We start from the raw sequence: 22,778 nt of genomic DNA on the forward strand, positions 1-22,778 counted from the left end.
TCCTTAGCTGTCCTGTAAGAAAACCCTGACCGCACACAGAATAGACTCTCTTTATTTCTGTGATGTACTTCTCACATCAATAGCTTTCAATACAACTGCAAGACTCCAGCCGTGAAAAAAAAGTCATTACTGAAGTGCATGTCTGCTTCCCAGTACACAAACCGGATGGATCAAGGTTAGGCCCAAAAGAAACGAATATGATACTGTTAAAAAGCAAAGCACTGACCCAAAGAAGGGTCAGATGGGTCTGCATTTATTTTCCCCATCTATTTCCAGAGATTTAGTCTCACAAGCAGTTACTACCATCATTTCTGTACAAAACAAGTTTGCTAGAGTTATGTAGAAAAAAAATTACATTAAAAACAATTCTTACACGGCCATTATGGTCACATACATCATGAACCTGAGAGGTTGGGTTAAATGCTTCCCAGTAACTAGCAGTTGTAAGAAATGAGGTACAAATAACCGACAGGAACTACTATCCTGTATTTTAAGGCACAGAAATGGAAGTCCTGGGTGAGTAGATTTTAGGGTTGACCGTGTTACAAGACACACTAAGCTTTCTGTACTTTGGTGCTCCAGTTTGCCCAGTTTAAAGGTAACTCAAATTCTCTCTGCTCTGCAAGGGTTTCAGTAGTGTTTACTTTTTTGGGTTTTATTTTGTTTGTTTTTTTTTATTTTTAATATGAGAGCTTGGAGTTCTCTTAAGAGGCTGTAATCATGGTCATCTGGAGTGCTTCTCTTTCTATAAAAAAACAGTTCAAGATGTTGACTTCTTAATAAGATGGAAACTATTACAACATCAGACACTTAGGCCAGGTGAAGTATTTAATGTTTAGAACAACTCTTTAGTGTTTCATTATGTCAGGTATTTAGGTAGTCCTCAGATGTCTGTGTAAATTCTATGATTATGCAAATTCTACCTCGAAGTAGTTGTTTTGAATTTTATATTCTTGCTTATATTACTCCTTCATCATCCAGGATAAAATACATTCAGATGACTAATTTTGCTAAACAATGTTGCTACTTATGTAAGACACATGAGCCAAAAGATGCTTTCACCCTCAAAGACACAGCTCACCAGCTTTTCACCTAGAGTCAGGCTGTAAACTCGCCCCTATCCAAAGTCACTTAAGAATGATGTCCACCCAACTGACCTCTGTACACGTTTCATGTAGATACTGCTGTTGGGTTTCCCTGCATGGAAACAGCTGACCAGCAGATGTCACCAAACTCAAACTAATCACCATCAACGCTTCAGAAATCACCATTCCTTCCAATTTTCTAAAGCAAGACAGAACAGAGGGCACAAATATTCTCATTACTTATTTACATTCTTTTGAAAAATGTTAAGCTCTGAGGGAATAGCTGACAAAAAGCAGCAGCATGTAGCACTCTGTCTCATAGAAAACCTCAATATCAGATTCCCTTTTAGTGTTCCTATTGCTCCATTATTGCACTCTATTGATTGATGGTCCCTTTTTAAATCCTGTATTTCCAGAACCATTCGTTTTTTGTTTTTTTCTTCCCTAAAAGAATTATTCCTCTACAAATACAAACCTTTCACAGAAATTTGGTCAGAAAGTGCAGAATTTTGTCCAAAATTAGTAGCAATTATTTTGACTTACATGTTACCAAACTCACAAACTGCATATTTTGGCATGCCAAATACTGCTTTTACACTTCTCCCCCAAACCACTTTAAGATAAGGAGCTTGCAGTGGGGCGTATAAGATGTGTGAGAGACATAGGAGACAGACTGTGAGCTCTAAACTGTGCTTTTCTTCCCTACAAACACCAGAAATGTAACTATCTAATTCTCCACCAAACAGACTAGAGCAGTACATAGGAGTAAGATGATTCAGAAGAGAGAGTGACTACAGATTTCTTTAGAATCCATCTGAAAGAACTGCTTAGTGTGTCCCTGTCTGCCCCTCCTACTTGCCTGCAGGAGGCATCAGAGAAACCTGCTGGGTGACGCCAACATTGCTGAACAGAAGGGCTGTTAGGTGCTGGGAAATGCAAAGGGCCTCTCCTCCCTGCAAGTTGCTGAAGTCCTTTGGAGACTTGGCTCTCTTGCACAGCACATTCCTCTTCCTCTGAGGAACCTTTTATTATGGCTGCACTTGTGTTTTGTGCTCTTAGATAAAATGAATGCTTCAGTCCTCAATTCTCACTCAAGAACCTTAGAAGTAAATAGAAAATGGATAATTTTCACCTCCAGCCATGTTATCTGATGGCCAGAATGCCAAATGTCTGACATGGTTGCTTATAAAAAAATTTGATTCAAGAGGGCTAAAACCTAATTCTTCCAATTGTGAAGTTAGAAGAGCACTACTTACCACAATTACAAGAGAAAGTATTAAAGCATGTACTCAGCAAGTTCAGTGAGACTGCACAAAATAGGCGAGTTGGCATTGGAAGTTTATCCACTGCAGAAATATATACATTTGTGCAAAAAAGAAAATTAACATTTACATATTTGCATGTCTTATACAGGTAAAGACAGTGTTATGGTTTATATGTACTGGATTACACAGGTGTTTTTACAATTCAAAAATCTTGAGAGTATATTTGCAAACAAAAATAAAAAAAATAATACCTGAATTTGGCCCCATAGCACATTGTAAGCATGACTGTCGTGATGGAGTGAGTCAGTTATTCCTAGAGAGAGAAAAAATTTACTCGGTAAACAGTACGTATAAATACTGTAAAAAAAAAATAAAAATAGAGCTTGCCTAAAATACAGACACACACATCTAAAAAGCCAACATCTTTATGAGTGCATTGTTGGCCGAGCTTTCTTTGTTGAGTGGATCACATCAGATCAGTGAACCACAGACATACTTACCTACAATAAAAGGAATTACAAATCTGATATTCAACAGAGTCTGAAATTTAAGTACTGCACATTCTTTAATTTACACTCACAAAAAAGTTTATTACAGTGGGAACAGAAAGCAGATACTGATATTGTGCATATCTGTCTCAAACAAAATGAAGGAATTAAGGTAAGAATCGCTGGCTCTATGTGAGGTCCTATTATTACAGCTTATTAAGAAAAATCCCTTAGGGATTAAATCCTATTTTACTGTTTTCATAAAACAAAATTCTTATTCTGTAACATTTTAATGTTCTTAAAGCTGTGACCATTTAATAACAATAAGATTAAACCTGGCATGTATAGCCTCTGTAAAGGTAGCAGAAAAGTGGAACTTTTATGTTCTTATGGATTCAACTTATGGATTGGAAACTTATGGATTCAAACTGACAGAAACCAGATAGCTTCTCCTGTTTCAAGAATTACAGCAAATTATTCTTTTTTTTATTAAGTCTCATAAACGTTATTAAAGATAATAATTTGACAGTACTTTTGCATTAACCAAGTTATTGTAGCAGGTCAGTAAAATAGCTTTCTCTTTACAAAAATTCAGGAGTAGGGCAATTCCAGAACCACCAAGCCCTTGTGTTTAGAATATTTATCCCCATGATATTAGGGAACAAACATAAGCACCCTGCAAACACCTATAATTGATAGTGCTGATGGTACATTAAAAACTAATTTTATCTCGTTTGCATTGCATTTGCTTTGATCTAATAGAGATTTTAATAATGAAAAAATTAGTAGAGTTCTACAAAAAGTAGACTAGAACAGGGTGCTTTGCACCCAAACAGAAGAAAATGCACTTGGCTGACAACCTGATCCTCACAAATTGACCACAACATCTTACAGACTAATTGTAACATCACAATAATTGTAGCTTTTTCTTGTGTTTTAAAAAACCTTCTGGTTTGGAAATAAGGAATGGGACTCCCATTAAAACCAAATCAGCATTACCCTAACCTACTTGAAGTGTTCTTAATTAATACATATGATGCCATAACCCTATCTGTTGGACAGTACCTCAGTATTGATTACTGTGGACATTTTAATCACAAATTACATTTATGTGTCAATTGGCTTAGAAAATGTTGCATTTCCCAATCATCTTTACATGTAGTAAACCAAATTATTTGCACAAAAGACTTCATTATTTGCACATCAACTATACAAGTAATACAAGTTCAGCACCAGCCCTGACTTAAGGAGTAAAATCCTTCAAGTCAGAATATTAGTATTCCCTGCCACAAATGAATTCTCATGTATTTTCAGAAGCTTCCCTCTTGTGCTTTGGTTGTATTCACAACACTTCTTTGTTCATGTGGACATTGTTCTCCACATTCCAAGGAGATCAGTAATAGCAGCAGTTTCAAAAAAAGGTGCAGGTGTCGCAGATGGCCTTCACAGAACAGCCTGTTCAGATCTTTCTGAGAGAAAGGCACAAAATCCACTGCTCTGCATTACAAAACTTTACCAAGAGTTCATTAAGTGGAGATATAGCTCACATGAAAACAAATGGTTGAAATAAACTCAGGTTTTGTGTGCAAGCAACGGGAAATCCAGCAGTGGCAGAAGTCCACGTTTAATTCCAAGACAGCAGAGAACCCATTTTTCCTCAGTGTCAGTGAATTATGTCGGCCCTGTCAGCTTGGTTTAGAGTAACCATAAGGACACCGAAGAATCAGGCTGCCGTGACTAGGTAGGACATGAGTGCTATAGTATTCAACCAAACTCCCCATGTTCAGAAACATGATGTCTGCATCCAGGTAGAATTTACAGTCCTGTGGTAGAACAGAAATATACACGGTCACTGACTGCAATATTTCCTACTCAGTGTTTAAAAAGAAAAAAACACCCAGCAAACACTGACAACAATAAGTAAAATATATTATCAGAACTGAGATCTTTCCATCAAGCTGCTGCACTGCAAGCTTCTCACTTAGACAAGTAAGTCCAAGTTAAACTCAAGAACTTCGTAGCCCTTCCCCTGGACCGTAACTGGGGCTGATATTTAGATTTGGACATTTGCAGCTACTTTATTTATTTACAGCAATCAAAAAGCCCAGATCTAGTTACTTGAATTCTCATCCTGGAACAAATACCTGTAAAGCAGCTGACTTTGACTTTTAGGGCTGGGGTAAGTTTGACTCATTAATTGTGATGCATATGCATGTATTTGCACATTATATGCACATTATATCATGCATATGTAAACATACACAAAAGCTTCACACACAGGAGAGCCACTCACCTTCTCAAATATTCTGTAGTTTCTCACTTTTTCGGCAGATTGATCCCATACAACTAATACCTTAACAATGAAAAGAGCAACAAAATCAGTTTAAACTGATAAGCTCAAAGTCAATACAGAATTAAGGAATTATTTACAATCAACTGACCAGCCTATTAAAAAAAAATCACTGAAGTTATAATAGCAGTGGTTTCAGTACTTAACAACAAGCAGGAAAATCTAAGTACTTTTAACATGTAAAAACACAGCATCTCTAAGTCCAAAAGGTTTTTGTAGGGGTAGATTCTGCAATTGCAAGTTACCTTTCCAGCCTTAGTAGATGAGTTCCTAATACAGTATAATCCATTTTGTGGCTGTCCCTTTGGGCTACTAGCTTTAAATATCCTGAAATAAAAACAATGCAATAATTACATATGTTACTTATCTGATCCAGAAAACATTAACATGTAGATTCTCGTAATAATGGAATTATAGGAGCTGGAAGTGACCTCTGGAGTCCCCTCCCCCCCTTTACTAAAGTAGGTTCCCTAAAGTAGGTTGCACAGGAACGTTTCCAGGTGGGTTTTGAGTATCTCCAGAGAAGATGACTCCATAAACTCTGTGGGCAGCCTGTCCCAGTGCTCTGTCACCTTCACAGTAAGTAACTTCTTTCTCATGTCCAAATGACGCTTTCTGTGTATCAGTTTATGCCCACTGTCCCTTGTTCTGTCTCTGGGCACCACTGAAAAGAGCCTGGCTCCGTCCACTTCTGCCCCTTAGATATTTATAGTCCTTGCTAATTGTAGAATCATAGAATCACGGTGGTTGGAAAAGTCCTCTAAGACCATCCGAGTCCAACCATCAACCAGTCACCACCATGTTCTCAAAGCCACATGCCACATTCACCCTCTTCTTGAAAACCTCCAGCGATGCCGATTCCACTGCTTCCCTGGGCAGCCTGTTCCAGTGCACTACCACTCTTTCTGAGAATAAATTCTTCCTAATATCCAAATTGAATCTCCCCAGACACAGGTATCTCAGCTTTTCCTTATAAGGGACAAGGCTCCAAGCCCCCTGCAATCTCTGAAGCCTTCCATCGGACTCTCTAGAAGTTCCCTGTCTTTATTGAACTGGGGAGCCCAGAACTGGACACAGCACCCCAGATATGGTCTCACCAGGGTGGAGTAGGAGGAGATGAGCGCCTCTCGACCTGCTGGCCACACTTTTTAACGCACCCCAGGATAACATTACCCATTTTGGCCAAAAGGGCACACTGCAAGCAATTCTTATTAAAATATATGTTTCAATTGTAATAATTTATATTACATCATATTGGACAGAATTTTACTGTTCTAGCATACCAATCAGCAATGTGTCATAGAAGATCTGGCTTTCTGTCCCCTTAATATCCTGGCAGAACAATTGTTTCCAGAGGGGGTAAAATCATTTCGTAAGGACTCTGCTTTCTCAACTGATACATGAGCACTTAACCATCTCTGCTGGAAAGCGATTTCCACATTAAAGTGATTTAAATATATTCCCATGTTTTTAAACACAAATTATATATCTCAAAATGATTTTTGAACTACTGTTCAATACAGATATCTGTAGGATTTTCAGCAACTTTTTAAAAGCCACATCTACCTTTCAACTTCTAAGGATTCAGAGGTATTAATAAATATTGAAGTAGGCAGCTCAACCTGTAGGAAAATACAAAGAAATTAAGTGACCATGAAGGACAATGAAAACTCAAAATACTAACATGTTATCTAAACAAGCTACAGCTGTTGATATCTGAACTTGTTAATAGTGCTTTAATCTTAAGTTTTGTTTCTTCCTCCTGTATACCAATGGCTACAATCCAGAATTTATAAAGGCGTTCCTTAGATCTACAAATTACACAGCACTGCATTTTCAAGTTCTTTCTCCTTTTTTCCCCATGAAACATGTCCCAAAGCTCTCCCACAGAGAAAGCAGGAAAAATGGTCTTTTAAGAATGTATCATCTGTTTGTTCTTACTTTTTCATAGTCATCATCAGAATCATCATTCGCTTGACTTGGCTTGGAGGGCAGTGCTGGTTTTTCAAATGAGAAGCTTCTAAAACTCTGCCCATCTGGTGGTGATCTCCTGGCAGAAACAGAACAAAAACTGAAGGACATCTTCACTGAAAACAAATATACCAACCACTGAAAACATAATAAAACAAGAACTTAAGAGAAAGTTTCAGTTTCGGACTTAGCAGCTCTAGAATCACAGAATAATGTAGGTTGAAAGGGACATCTGTAGATGATTTGGTCCAAGCTCCTGCACAAAGCAGGTCCAAATAGCTCAGGCAGCTGTGTTGAGTATCCCCAAGGATGGAGATTCCACAGCCTTTCTGAGTTGACCATCCACAAGATGAAATTATATTATAACTTATATCTAACTGTTATTTCCAAAGTCATGACTTCTGTCTGTTGCCTCTCGCCATGTCACTGCAGATCTTTTGTTTGGTATTCTCCCTGCCTTGCTGTAGCTGTAAACAGCAGTGACATCTCCTATTAGCTTTCCTAAAGGTTGAACTAACCGAATACTGTCAGCCTCTACTCATGTATCACGTGCTCAAACATCTTGGTGGATGGACTCACTCCCATAAATCCATCTCTTTTTCTTGTACTGCATTTGAGGTATTTTTCTTCTATATTTCTATATCTTCTATTCTTTCTATAAAACTGAATGATCTGACAAAAGTAATTCCAGCTGCCTAAGCATCACAGCTAGTTGCACATCCTTACTAAAGCTGATTTTAACATAAGAAATTTCCTGTCTCCACAGAGGCCTAAAATCATTTTTTGTGGTTCACTGACTTTCTGACACAAAGGTTTCTCATTCATTATGATTAAAAGTCTTTATGGCACCCACAAAAACAAACTACAAAAAAAAGCGATTTGTTTTTTTTTTCCCCCCAAGTGATCTATTTATTTCTGAATTATTTCAAGAGTAAAATTCATTACAAAATCTCCAAATAACAAATAAGCAAAAAAGCATGTACTGAGGATGAGAGGAACGGTGCGGAGAAGACTAGCAGACATTGATGTGAATCTGACAAATGATGTCTGTGAACTGATTAACAAAAACTCCATGGAAAATGTGATACTGGGATGTATTTTCACACTTACTGTAATTGGGGACATGAAGGCTTCTCTGGTCTAGGTTTAAGTACAGGATGCTGGTGGCCTGGCACGGGTGGCTTCGGGAGCACTGGTGGCACAAACAGTCCCGGTTTGCCATGTTCTCTTGGCACTTTGGTTTCTATTGGTTTTTCTGTTATCTGGGACAACTTGGGTTTGTTGCTTGGCACTGGAGGAGGAGTTCGCGGTGAAAGGTTTAAGGTTTTTAGTTTCTCGCATCCTTCTGGAGTATTGAGAACGTGAGACAGAGGCAGAGGTTCTGGAGGCAGTGAGGAAGGTTCTTTGACACTAAAAGGCTTTTTGAAAAGAGGTAAAGGGGGCACAGGAGGCAGCTGCTCACTTGGTCTCCGGCTGGAGGACTGAATCTTTAGGTTAGGTTCAGCTCGGCACGGTAACTGGGGCTCTCTCACACTGAAGAGATCCTCTGTCTTGATCTCAGGTAAGCTCCTTTTTGGAGGTGGTGGTGGTGCTGCTGATCCAGCAGGTTTTCCACTAAAGGAATGTGACCTTGACTCCGAGTAGGCAACTTTTCTGACATGAGGGACCGGTGGAGGTGGGTAGGCTGGGGGCAGGACCATGATATCTGCACAAAGAAAATACCCAGCAAATATAGCACACTGCAGAGAAACAAAACATGTCAAGAAACTAGACTTTTATTTTATGTGGTTTAAGATATATTCATTATAATCTGGTCTGACAGTTCCTAAGATGCTGGATAAACATTCGACTTTCAGCACAACTGCACATTACACGTACTGACCTCCTGCAATTTTTATTCAGGCATGGGTTATGTCAACTTAGCAAAGAATTTTTCCTTTGTTGGAAATAAAGGGAAAAAGGCTATTTAAAAAGCATTACCCCCTCCTCCACACTGGAGGACCACATAAAGGTTCTTCAGGGCAGCAGACTTGCCAGAAACTGTTTGTTACTGCTGTTACTAGGCTCTTCTCACCCTCAATACCTCTTAAGATTTGATACCTGTGTCTTTTGTCAGTCATTTTGCCACCTGCAGTGCTTTAGGTATGACTAAGCAAAAACAGTGATCTGGCATCCTACACAAATATGATCTTCATTGCCAGCATTTTCTGAAAGGAACAAAAGCAATCACATACCATCTTTCACTATGTCAGAAGTATCTGGCTGCAAGTAGGACTCATCGTCTTCCTCCTGGTCATAATCTGCAAGTAAAAATCCGTGTCAGACTCAGACAACCACCTCTCTGCTATTTATAGCATGTGTTTTCTTTAATTGTGACATCAATCAAGAAAGCCACTGCTTATAACAGTGAATGAAAAACATAACACTTGTTTTTCTCCGCCTTTGAAATGAAAATGTACCTTCTGGTGTGATACTTTCTCAGAAAAATTCAGATCAGTTAAGAGGCACAGCTACAAACTGATATACTTGCTAAACACGTTGGAAAAATAAAAACTCAGCAACTCAAAAGCAACCCTACCATAGCAACTTTCATGACTTTGCAGTATGAGTGCCTAAGAAAGCCTCATCATCTGCAAAACAATGAATTCTTTTGCCTTGCTCTGGCAACAAAATACACCACAACAAATGACTTAAATGTTGTCTCTAAGTCAAAATAATCAAGACATGAAAAGCATGATGCCTCCAGGCAGTAATTTCTCATCACTGACTGTGATATGAGCCTTAAGAACAATACACAGTATTTCCGTAGAGAAAGAGCTTCAGTGGGGGCTGGGGAAAAGGCTAAGGTTAAGCTGATAAAAATCAGTTAACTGTTATAATAATTATCCTTATTTAGGCTTCCAGGCCTCTCCAAACATAATTCATATTGTATACAACCCTTCCCTCCCATAAACACTGATATTCTAAACCACAACCCTATACAAAATGCTGATGAGTGTTTTCCTCTGCTTTGCAACAGTGCAACCGGATTTCCTACACAGTCAAACTCCTGTTTTGTTTTGTTTTTTGTTCTAGTCAGGAAAAATGGTCAGGAATTTCCTTTCAGGAAATCAGAGTACTTGCTCCAATCAACCCTACCCTGAGAAATCTGAAAGGGCAGAAAATGCCTACTGAAGGAACTCTGGAGGATCACAAAGCAAGTCTCCTCATTTGGACTGTACTGTGTTTCTTGACTAAGAAGTTAGTTGCTAAATATGCTGTGAATCTCAATCTGACAGGCTTTCTGTAAAATCCCCATTTCTATCTAAAAAATAAACACACACGGCCAGAATTGTTACAGCAAGTTATCAAACTGAATTAAAAAAAGAATGCTAAGAATGACACACTTCAAGCCTTACATTGAAGGATGTTAACCAACGTGCCCCACCCAGGCCATTCAAATGCCTAATGCGAGATCTTCCTGAACTGGGAGAAGTTCTGGTTTGCACTAAGCAGGCTACAGCACAGATGCAACAACATCCCAGAGTGAATTACTGCTAACTCTCAGGACAGATGAATTGTTTTTACAGTCTAGCTAAGAGGCAGCCATCTCCACAGTGTTTCACCACATTGTCAGAACACACTTTCAGCATGTACCTCCCCCAACACCCTTCTTCCCCCAGGGCATGATATTAATTGAATTATATTATAATATAATTATAATTATAGGGATGATATTAAGATTGTATTAGGTGTCAGACACCTCCTGGCAAAGGCTGAATTCCTTTAGTTACTACTTATTTTTTAGTAATGGTTTTACAACACAGACTGTTTCTGATTTCAAATTACAACAATTCTATGCACCTCATAAAAATAATCAGTTATCAGTTTGCAAACTAAATCAGACAGTCTGCTTCAGCTACTGGAATAGTTCCTGCAGAACCCAGAAGGAAAGCAAGATTTAAAAAAAATCATTTATCAATGTCTAAAAATTGTCACCTTCATTATCTGCTGAATGATGAGAATACTTGATATCAATGGGACGTTCAACTGAGCCATAGAAACTGTCTGCATCAGAACCAGAGTCACTGCAAAAGAAAAGGCAGAGTCTCTTTCGCATCGCTATGTTAGAGGTCTTGGAAAAATAAAGACATCTGCTAGCAAGATTGCAGCACTGGAAAAGCAGAAGCAATCTATTCCCTTATCCATAGCTAAATCGGTTGCTGCCATTGATATTTTTCTTTGTTTTATACAAAAACAACATTTTAATTTCTCTTAGTAGAATGATTTATTTGTCCTGCTACTCTTTAATCTGTCTATTAGGTAGGCCCTTCATTCCTGGAGCCTACTGCAGCTGTTAATACTCAGCAGTAAATTACTTGTAGGTGCAAACAGCCAAGAAACAACACTATTGAGAGCTGAAGAGAAGAGAGGGAAAAGGCAAACAAAGATTAAAGTTTCATACCTGAATTCTGTTACTGTTTCTTTCTTATCATGGTAGTGATCGATTTCCCTCCTCAGGGATAGCATCCAATTCTAAATAAATAAAACCACAACATTCAAAACATTAATCTTTAAATCATTACACAAAGATGCACAGTATCTTTCTCCTGCAAGACAAGAGTGACAGTGTAAATGAAATATCATTTATCCACACCTTTATATAAGTATTGAAAGGATTTACTAGTCAAAATGCTTTGACTATTGAAAATCCTACAAGAACACATTAAAATATTCAACTTCTGATTTGTGAATTTCCAGTTGTTACTCCTACAGCCATGTACCTGCCCATAGTCTGCATACTGGTAGGAGATTCCACCAAACAAGTTTTCAAACTTAATCAGAAGTTTACCATACAAATATTAATTCCACGGCTAAAAACCAGGAATACAAAGACAACTGTAACATCAATTATGCCACCTGCAGCCATTCCCTACAATTTGCACAAATAGTTAAAACTTCAGGCGTTATTTTCAGAGGAGTCCAAAGAACCAGATGTACAGACTTCAGTTACAGCTGCGTGCCCAGTCCACGTAGATTTTAGGGAAGCCCAAAATCCACTTTCTTCATTTGCAATACGATTTCCCTTGAAGTAGAACATACCTTTCTTTCATCTTCAGAAGAAGCAGAAAAAAACCACGTCCTGTGCTTCTTGCTAATGTGAACTAACTTGAAAGGAAACACATTGCTTGATGTCGTCTCTTCAGCTGCCCGCATAACCCTGGGAAACAGAAGAACCAATATACAGAAATCCCTTAAGCTGTAAAGTTAATTCTGCCGTGCAAATCACAGCTCAGAAAGCAGCTTTACCAGCCTGCTCTACCTTGCTGAAAATAAGATTAGCAACAACACCTCACCAAAACACTAATATGGGCAATTGTAGCTCTTCATTGAAGCAATAGCACGGATAATGCAAGAGTGCTGACAGGACGAAAGGCACCACTTCATCCACCAGACATAGATGATGTTCTGACCTCTTCAATAAACAGTTTAATAAACTTTTTAATAAGCTTTTTTTTTTTTTAAAGTTTAACTCAACCTGTTTCACAAACCAAATTAGAAAAGTTTCCTGCCTTTTATTTTTTCCACGTGGGATTCTAAAATGAGAAAATACAGTTCTGTCCTCACAGAGGCACAAAAGAACCCTGTTCAGAAATGCACACTATAAGGTCTTGAAAGAATAAGGAGACTAAAACCATAAGACTGTGTGCAATCCAGAAGTAACATCAGTAGGATTTACTCAGCACAAGCTGTACAGAAATATGAATGACAGTTTTGGGGGCTCTCTTTCTTCTTGTTCCTATACTTTGGGCTTTGCTAATTTCCTCACAGAACACAGTATTTCTCTGTATTTATGTATTTATGGAAGGTAGCTTATAAACCTACAGGTAAGGTTTTTTGCCTTTTGGTTAGTACCAAATCAAAATGAACATGGCTTTGGGAAAAACAAAAATAAAAATAATAATTAAAAGGTATTAATCAACACCTCACAGTTGGCACTAAGAAAAATGCAAGGCGCAACGTTTTTTCAGAAACAGATGGTATCTTTTTAGAACTCCAACTCTATTTTTAAATTGTAAGTTATAGTGTTGGTTTTTTGTTGTTTTGTTTTGTTTTTTAATCTGGCCTGAAACTAAGCCACAAAAGGAACTGTAAGTTACTTCATTCACTAATTTAAGACCAATGGAGATATTACTATGGAAAATAACCATCATATGTCTGGGAGGGATGGCAATGCTTCCTGCATTCTGAGCCACCAGAACATTCAGCGCTGTCTCACGTGCTGTCCACACTTGAAATGTAAAGGCTATTGAATTAAATCTGAAAAATACAAGTCTAGGGAAGCCTTAAAGCAACTTGCTTTCATGCACTCTTACGAAACCGCCCAGCCTAAAAAAATGAAGATTTCTTTCATTTCAAGCTTTTTTCCAATAATGCTTATGTCCACACATAACATTAACTATGAGCTGGTCCCAATTCTACAACCAAGATGGCTGCAGATACAGAGATAGGTAAAAAGCAATGAGATTTTCTAGCAATTACAAAATCCACAGCATTTTTCATAATATCCGGATTCCAGAAGCTGGTATTATGGCCACGTTATAGCAGCATTCCCAGCAAATATGCTGTTGTGGTGGTCAGTTAAAAAGCCGTCCCACTACAGTGAGAGAGATTTCCTTATTCTAAAGGTCTGAGAGCATTAAGCAGTGCAGAGACAACAAGCACATTTATGAGCACGATAAAACTGCAGCAGTTAGGGCCAACAATGGTTTCTCTCTACAGTCTGTATCTTACTTGTCTTTTCTTAGCACATATGCAACAGCAATTTCCTGAGGTTAATACTGAGTGTGATTGGTAGGCCCTGTACATGTGCACTCAGTGGGATTCTGGTTAACTTGAAAGCCACTTATTTTTGCCTTTAACTTAAAAAGCAAATGTTAAAATCTATAACGTATAGTGGAAAGAGTCAGACATTTTGCACATGTATTCTCTCATTTTATTACTCCTGTAATTGATTCTATTTTGACACCAATTAGTGTTACCGAATCAGGAACTTTAAATATTCTGCTTCAATTCCAGATAATTTGTCTGGAGGAATCCAAAGTCCACATTAAGTAAGGAACAAGCACCAACCCACTGCAGTGGTAAGCCCTGTGCAATTTTAAAAGCTTTACTAGAGGATTACAAAAGATGAAGGATACACACTTGCACAGCACTGGAAACATATATACAATTTGAAAGGAATTTTCGCTAGCAATGTGAGACCAGTGCTTGACCAAAATAACAAAACACAGCTGAATTAACTACTCAGAATGAAAGGCAGTTCCTACCCCAATTAAGTACAAGGGCCTAAGGTGTTAAGTTTTGGCACTCACCTGTTGTAACCATTCAAAGAAAATGCACCCTGTGGAGATGCAGACGTGCTGGTCTTGAAGTAGTAAATGCATCCCTCATGGATAATCACAAATCTCAGTGGCCCTGATGAAGAAAAAAAGCAAGTAAGATATAAATCCAAAGGCAGTGGGATCCTCAACAGCTGTGCCCAAGTTAGGATGCCCAAGCGAATTTCATTAATCCCTATAGAAGGGCACAAAGCAGCGAAGTGGCAGCTGGCTGCTGACCAGTCACATGAAGCTCTTCAAAAGAAACCCCAGAGACTGCAAGCCTGACCTCCACCTGTGCTCTCTCTCTGGGAGAACAAACTAACTTAAGAGTGCAGCCTGAAACAAGAGCGGAATGTAAACATGGGCTACAAGTAGCTTTTTAGTTCAACATATTGTGATTTGGGGTAAACATATCTCCTTTCTTCTTAAAGGTGGCAGTACGTATGTGCATAAAGCCTGCAATAAAGTGCTTCTTTTTTTCTCTTAAAGCTAAGTGCCAACTCTCCCATCACCTTCATCAAAGATGGTAATCTTTGCCCTTAGTTGTATAAACACAGTTTAGTTGTAAACAGGCATAGGAAATGACTAGAATACAAATTAAACTCAAAGTCTTACATTTTATCCTATTAAATGGATTCTAATTCCAGAAGTAATTACTATTACTAAGCATAGTCTAATCTCAGCAGTGAGAAAAGTTCCATTTCACAACAGCAGCAGGAGATGGGGATATTTTTTCAGTACTAAAAAACTAACTGTAGAAAAAGCTGAGCACTAATTTATTTTATAAAAGAATATTTGAAATTGTTTCTGCCATCTGTTTCTGCCTTAAAGTCTTACTTCTTAAGGCCTTGACAAAAGATTTAACTAAATACAAGAAAATCAATCATAACACTTGTCATCTAAAGCTTACAGTTTCAAAACAATTAAAGCAAATTCTTTCAACATGAGTCTTTAATACATATATTCCTGTAAAATTGTACTACAGTGCAGAAAAGTAAGAGGAAGACTGGCTTGATTAAAGAGCCCATTAATAGGAAGCGTGTTTATGGCTCTAAAGGCAAAAATTAAAACCACTGAACTTACACTTCAAGATCTGCAACTGAGTGCCTCCCTTTTTGTGAAGATAGCCCGATTTGGTCACTCCTCCAGGCATCGTCAAAAGGTTTTGTGCTCCAATTGCCTTCATTGGGACCGGCCAGACCTGTTCCTCTGAGGCCATCTTCCTGCAATTCAGAATAATTAATTAAGAGCAGTTTCAAAATTAGATTTTACTTCAGGAAATGAGGACTGAGAAACAAAGCTTGTTTCCTTAACCAAGTTTTCCAAACAACTAACATGGTTCAGCAGTCAAGTATGCAGAACAGACGCATGCTCATAGGTTCCAGGAAGTTTGTGAGGTATAAAAAACACAGGACAGAAAGTCCCAACTTATTTTTATTCAGTTCTCAAAACTGACTGACAGTGGTCAAAGCAATAGAAGAGTGCTTAAAAAATGTTATTTTACTATTTATATCTTAAAACTGCATCAGATGATAACACGCAGACTAGAAAGAAAATCAAAGAAAATCAGTTTCTTTTCTAAAGCTCCATACCACACATGGGCACTGAAGGGAGATTTCTGTACAGCGAGGGAATCAATGGTCAGATTTTAGTAACCATACACAGTTATTAATATTAATATATTAATATGCTTCTCATATTTGTATGTTTTATTCTAACTAATAGCATCAGTGTATAATCTTATATGTGACAATGCAAACCAAATCCATCTCAGATTGCTGCAGGATGCCTTCCACTCATACACCAGTTATTAATGCCATGCTTCACCAAGAGCCTTTGCAGTTCCCACTGTTTCTGCCACCACCTTATACAGGTTACCAGGAGAACTATCCTTTTAAGTAGTAGTTTTTTCCTGCCTGATGTATCACTGTGAGACTCTTCTTTCTTCAACTGGCAACAGAATTGGGCTAAAAATCCAATTGTGTAAAACATTCAAAGAATACAAAACAACTGAAAAAAAAAAGCATCCACAGATGAACCAAACAGTAAGTGTGACCCAGACACAAAATGACCAGGCGTAGGGCTCAAGGCCTCTGCTGGTAAGAGGTAAACTAGGAAAGTTCCTTTGTGGATAAAACCCGTTAATTCATTTCTGAAAAAAAAAACAAAACCAAAAACCAAACAATAACTGTTTAGAATGGGGGGAAAAAAAAGTGTAGTACAATATTGAAATCTAATGGATCCTGTGTTTGCTTCCCTTGAAAGGGACAGGAAGAGAAGTCAATAGCACAGCTCAATATACTCTCAGAGTCAGCAGTAAAGTGCATCTCATGCCCACTGCATTTGTTAGGAGCAAAGGGAGACTGAGGATACGTTTCAGCAGATCTGCCTAACACTGAGTTCCACCTGCTCAGCCTTTGCTGACAACGTACCACTAGCAGTTTCCAGCAGGCGAAATCCTTTAGGCAGCCTCAGAAATTGCACAAGCTTTTAATTCCACCATGTAACAGAACAGGTTCAAGGGGAGTAGATAGAATGTAAGGCTGTAGAAAGGCCATGGCTGCCTAGCTCTCTTCCAGTACCTTCCTACTCACCAAAAGCTGCTACATCCTTTTCTGCTCTAATCCATTCCTGTTCTTATCACGTAATTGAGATTTTTCCAAGCTGAGTTGGGCCTTCCTCCTCCTCTCTGCAATGAAGTTTCTAGCAATAGTGGTGCATTAATAGGTCCAAGAAGTGGACTATAATATTTAAGAATTACTAAAATAGTAAAAAGTATTAAGTCTAAAATAAAAAAAAAAAAACAAAAAGGAATCCTTCAAATTATTTCTCCACATTGTACAGAAAAGCCACAGGGCAATAGGCCATTAATCAGCTGGCTGCTAACGCCAAGCTACACTGCAGTACTAAGAGCCATTTCCTTGAAATGAGGAACACTAATTCAGAAATTTGCCCAAGACATGCCCTTAAGAGCTAGTACATCAACGTTCAAACATGTGAAACTAATTCACGATGAAGTGATTTCAGTCTGTTTCTAATTATATTCAGAAAAAGAGATGAAACAAAAGCAAACTTTTTATTCAGCCAGATATACTCTGATCTCAGATTCCTTCATCTATCTCTAGCATTAGTCTCAATGCCATCCAACAGTTTGAAGACCATCACAGGTTTGTTTTCAAATAGCAAAGAGCAGAAGAAAGGACTTCAGCGCTTCCCCTCTGGAATTAAGCAATAATCTCAGTGTTAATATTCTTAGATTGAAAACATTTCAGGAAAGGGAGAGTTAAGTACCTCAGGGAGGTTATCCAAAACAACCACAAGCTGAGATTCTAGGAAGGCAATGGCAAACACTGGGGACAAGGGTATCCCTCCCTAGGTAAATAGAGAAAACACAAATATTTGACTAGGTCATGGCAGCCTTCTACATAGATAGCTGCTGGAAAGCCAGAATAGCAGGAAGACAACATAAAAATTATTACATCGAAGCAGAGAAACAAGCAGGCTAAGAATCCAGTTCTACAGTGCAGACAGTACAGGATTTAACCAAAAGGAAGGACAATAAATATCAAGTTCTGCTTCCTCCTCTTGACAATCATTCCTTATCTCTGCAGATTTACAATAAAACAGTTCTGAAAATGCAGACCAAACCCTCAAAGTTCCCCATCCACCTGCATGAATGAAGGTGTGGCAGAACTCCCTACACAAGAACATCTTTCACCTAAAACACAGAGCTTTCCAATCAGCTTCACTACGCATATTTTCTGGATCTCATTGTAACCTTTCCCACTTCCCATTCTCATACGTAGGCTGGGGCTGAAGTTACTGACACACAGGCAGGACTTTGGTATTCCAGACTGAAACATTTGAAACAACCCTCTTAAATCACTACTTTGAATTTATTCCCAATCAGATTTTTTTTTATTTTTTTGAGAGTACAAAACAATTCTAGAAGAACATGAGATGCTATTTTGCCTCCTGCTGCTGGGAGAAAGCTGTCAAAACAAAATATCCACAGGATCTTTATTTTAGGGGTGGGATGAAAGAAGAATAGACGCTCTTGAAGATTTTCCTGGTGTTAGCATCTATAATATAGTTGTCTTTAGCTCTCCAAAATAGATCTTTCCACTCTTGATATTCCTCCTTAAAGTTTCTTTTTTTTTTTTCTATTATGTGAGGAACAGATTGATGCTCCATTACCAAGTATGGTCAATAGCAAGCACCAAAGTCACTGTAGAGCCTATTAGCACTTAGCATTAGGAATGAGAAGGTATTTCCCAGATGCCTTTTTTTATGCCATTATATTCTTGCTCTACAAGCCAAAGACCCCCTTACATATTTTCATCCCAGGTGCATAAGCAAAGCCTCTTTCACTGAGCAGACAAGGAAGATAACAGGAGAAACCCACTAAAAGCCACCGGGGCCAGGCTACCCTCCCTGTCTGATGGCAGCCCTCTTACAAGACACAAGCTAAAATACTTACGCTAATTCTTTTGTGCAAGCTTCTAGTAAAAGCCACATACTTTATTCCTCCCATTCTTGTCATCAAGGGACTAGGTACCTATTTTAAAATTTTCTCCATCAAGTCCCACACGCAGCACAAGTGCCCCTTAAATCAGCCTTCTCCTCCCTGAAACACTGTTGAAATGAACCATCTGAGCCAGCAGAGGATGACAGCAGCAAAAGGCCTTGCACCACTTCCTTTCTCAGATGACCCCCATGGCAATTCTATACCTCTGTGGGAGACAACAGACTTTAAAACATAGTGTGAGACACTGGAACAGTAGTTAATAGGACTTGCTTCATCACTCAGAGTTTTCTGAAAGACAGAGCAGTGCAGCTAACACTATTGAGCATGATACAATCAATACTGTAATTAATTCACACATGCAAACCAGTCTCCCAGACTTTGTTTGGCAGACCAAGCCAGTCTGCAGCATACTTTGGAAGTATCAGTAAAGTCAGTCCAAGCCTGTCCCACAAGTACACCTTTCTCAGAAAGTATCAGAATGAACTTCAGCCACATAATCTGTTCCAGATGTGTTATGAAGGAACACTTACTCCTTTTGGCCTTATGAGCTATTGGCATTCAGCTCGATTAAATTGATACAGCCTGATTCAACTAAGGGTTGCACCCTAGAAGAGCCATGAGTCCTTGTTCCTTGCTGAACCTCAGCAGAACATATGGCAGATGTGATCATCCCCACGCCTTGCAGTGTATAAGCCTAAAGAAGCACTAACCTCATTGCTGAACCTACGGCTGCCAAAAGTTGTCTTAAAAGTTTTCACTTCTTATAATAATATTTATGGTCAGTACTGGAGGCCCTTTGGTCATGCTGAAAACAAAAACGCAAGCCTCCTGAATTGCAGTAAAAATTAAATCTGTTCTGGATTTGTCACAAGAGTCTCCATGCAAATTATGTCTGAGAAAAATTTTAATTCCATAATATCTCATATCATCTAATCTTTAAATACTGTTTTGAAAGTAAAACCAAGCAAAGCAGGATGTGGATTTCCTTCTAAATATGCGTGTAACTTACAGAAATGAAGCAGAATTATACCAGAAAGCATTCCTGGTATAATGCAGATGACTGAAATTTCAGTATTCACAAAAGGCTGAACCAAAACTAAGGCAGCACTGCATATACAGAGAAATGTAATAAAAGTTTTCCTAATGTGCTCTCTGCAATTCTGCGCAAAAATGAGTTCTCCAGTTCAACCACCTACATATTTATCATCTGTAAATCTGCTTTCTGCAAAAAAATTCAGGTCTTGTTTCCACTATTTAATAAGTATTCCCAGTATATCTGAAATACTCTTTCATGTTTCTCCCACTTTTCTGAGTTACACATCGCATTTCTTAGTACTCCCCACAGCCCCTTGCACAATAGTTTCTCAGAAGAATTAAGCTTAGCACAAACAGTGAGAAGAAATAAATCTTAAGGACAAAGGGAATAGAGAACTAAGCCTGACAGAGGTGCATGTTATAAATAAGTTCACTCCATTCAGCTTGCTTCAACTTGCTTTTCTTATCAGCTGAGTGTTTCCAACCAACGCTCTCCTCATTTTTTCCCCTCCAATTCTTGGCCATTTTCTGCATAAGATGCAGAAGTTAAAAGCATTTTTCCTCCAGCCAGTTCTCTTCTCTTAGATTTAGTCTGCTCTCTACCTAAAAGAGGAAAGATGACAGAAACGCAAGCCAGAAGCATGCACTCACCTTGTCATTGCGCCTGATCGACACATAGTTTTCCTGCTGACGCTTTCACTGTAAGATAGTTTCCTTTGCGAGGACAAAGCCATTAGCAGCTGATAGCCCCTCTCAGGCATGGCAGGAACATCGCTGTGCTCCCCTTCTTTTTGTGTATAAAAAGGCTGGGAGCGGTGGCGATAACTACTGTGCACACAAAGGAGGAGCTGTGCCCCGACTGCTTGTACATCTGCTCTGCAGCGTGGCCAAAAGGGACGCCTAGGCAATGACTTGTTTCCTTTGTTACTTCCTGTTTCCCCCCAGAGTCAGTGGGCAGCACTGTCTTTGTCAGATTTCCCAATATCCCACAGAGGCTGTAAACCAAGCCGTGCGTTACCTCAAGCCTCTGTGAGACTGCGAGGCACACAGTGGGGGATTTTCCAGTGCTTGCTTGCTTCACCTTCCCACCAGCTGCTTTCCCGTGGGAGAAAATGAAGGTAGCCCTTCTCCCTTACAGTGCATTCGGGCAGTACCAGCAGAGGCATGGCTCACAAATGCTGCTCTGCTTCGGGTCCTTGCCTCGCACCACAGAACTACGCTAAGTCCTTCACCTCCCTTTTCTCCCCTATGGCTGGAGTTTGTCCATCCGTCTTCAACCCACTAACTTCGAAATGGTTGTTCTCAAAGACTGTGCAGCACATATATGCTTCAGAGCAAGCCCTGTCTGTACATTTGTCACTACACAAACCATAAGAAAATGGAATTCTTATCCATGGGTTTAGAACAAAAGGGCAACGATGCTACAGGACACTACGATGCTACAAGCATCACCAGCTGATGGTAAAAGAGAAATGCCATTGTTTTACACATTACTATTTTCATTTGGAGCTCTTAAAAGAATTCAGATCATTCACTGGTCTGGAATCAGCCAACACACACTGTGCCAGAAAGTTCAAAAGCAACTCACATATTGCAGAATGATCGACAAGACTTACACAACCCAGCATGCTGAGCAAAGCTTACTTCCAGAATAGATTCCTTCCAGGTCAGGCAATACAGGAAGGGCAAGCAGAGAGTAAGCACCACACACTTACTGTGTGCTGTAAAGAGCAGCATATTAAGACAATGTTATGGTGCTATTTAATAAGAACATCAACAGTACTCAACTGATTCAGTGGTATAATTAACAAATCTTTCAACAAAAGTTGCAAAGAATGCTACATTTCAGCAGCTTGTGAATTAGCAATTCAGCAGTTTGTCAATGATTGGGCAGGTACACACCTTGCTGGGTAAAGAACTGGCTGGAGGGCTGAGCCCAGAGAGTGGTGGTAAATGGGGTTAAATCCAACTTGTGCCTATGCACATGTGTATTTATTCTCTATGACCATCTGGACAGTGTTAGAAATCACCAGAAAAATCGAAAGGGGATCTTGGAACTTGAAATGAAAAACTCTGTATTTGTGAGTACTTGTATGAAGAAGGCATCATCAGAAAGATTAGAATGGAAAAAGTAACATACTGAATGTCAGTCACAAGTGGTGCTCCCCCGGGGTTGGTATTGGAGCCTGTCCAGTTTAATACCTTTATTGATGACCTGGACAAAGGGATTGAGTGCACCCTCAGTAAGTTTGCAAGTGATACCAAGCTGGGAGGAATAGTCTATGTGGAAAGAACAGACCTGGGAGAGTTGGTTGACACTCAGCTGAACGTGAGCCAGCAGTGTGCCCAGGTGGCCAAGAAGGCCAAGACATCCTGGCTTGTATCAGAAATAGTGTTGCCAGTATGAACAGGGAGATGATCATCCCTCTGTGCTCAGCCCTGGTGAGGCTGCACTTCAAATGCTGTGTTCAGTTTTGGGCCCCTCAGCCCCTCACTGCAAGAAAGGCATCAAGCCTTTGGAGTATGTCCAGAGAAGGGCAACAAAACCGTGTGAGATCTGGAGCATAAGTCTTATGGGGAATGGCTGAGAGAACTGGGATTGTTCAGTCTGGAGAACAGTAGGCTGGGGGGAGATCTTGTTGCTCTCTACAACTCCCTGAAGGGAGGCTGTGGTGAAGTGAGAGTTGGCTCT

At 39.2% G+C, this 22,778-nt stretch overlaps 1 protein-coding gene across 9 annotated transcripts in view; it reads right to left on the reverse strand.

Moving 5' to 3' along the window:
• Nucleotides 1–2,930: 2,930 nt before the first annotated feature.
• The window catches only part of SH3BP2 (SH3 domain binding protein 2), an 81,244-nt gene continuing 61,396 nt past the window's right edge, over nucleotides 2,931–22,778 (reverse strand). For 6 of the 9 annotated variants that reach the window (XM_048942554.1, XM_048942557.1, XM_048942559.1 and 3 more), the window contains 12 exons: nucleotides 15,607–15,746; nucleotides 14,515–14,617; nucleotides 12,242–12,359; nucleotides 11,604–11,674; nucleotides 11,138–11,226; nucleotides 9,394–9,459; nucleotides 8,270–8,864; nucleotides 7,130–7,238; nucleotides 6,755–6,810; nucleotides 5,434–5,515; nucleotides 5,132–5,191; nucleotides 2,931–4,661 (listed from right to left, as the gene is read on the reverse strand). In XM_048942554.1, coding sequence (XP_048798511.1) covers nucleotides 4,524–4,661; nucleotides 5,132–5,191; nucleotides 5,434–5,515; nucleotides 6,755–6,810; nucleotides 7,130–7,238; nucleotides 8,270–8,864; nucleotides 9,394–9,459; nucleotides 11,138–11,226; nucleotides 11,604–11,674; nucleotides 12,242–12,359; nucleotides 14,515–14,617; nucleotides 15,607–15,746 — 1,627 coding nt within the window. In that variant the 3' untranslated portion in view covers nucleotides 2,931–4,523. Of the gene's footprint in view, nucleotides 4,662–5,131; nucleotides 5,192–5,433; nucleotides 5,516–6,754; nucleotides 6,811–7,129; nucleotides 7,239–8,269; nucleotides 8,865–9,393; nucleotides 9,460–11,137; nucleotides 11,227–11,603; nucleotides 11,675–12,241; nucleotides 12,360–14,514; nucleotides 14,618–15,606; nucleotides 15,747–17,814; nucleotides 17,896–20,737; nucleotides 21,808–22,778 lie in introns of all 9 variants that reach the window. The other 3 variants (XM_048942553.1, XM_048942560.1, XM_048942552.1) reach the window with 3 other exon arrangements.

Source organism: Lagopus muta, chromosome 4, assembly GCF_023343835.1.
Source record: "Lagopus muta isolate bLagMut1 chromosome 4, bLagMut1 primary, whole genome shotgun sequence".
Taxonomy (NCBI): Eukaryota; Metazoa; Chordata; class Aves; order Galliformes; family Phasianidae; genus Lagopus; species Lagopus muta.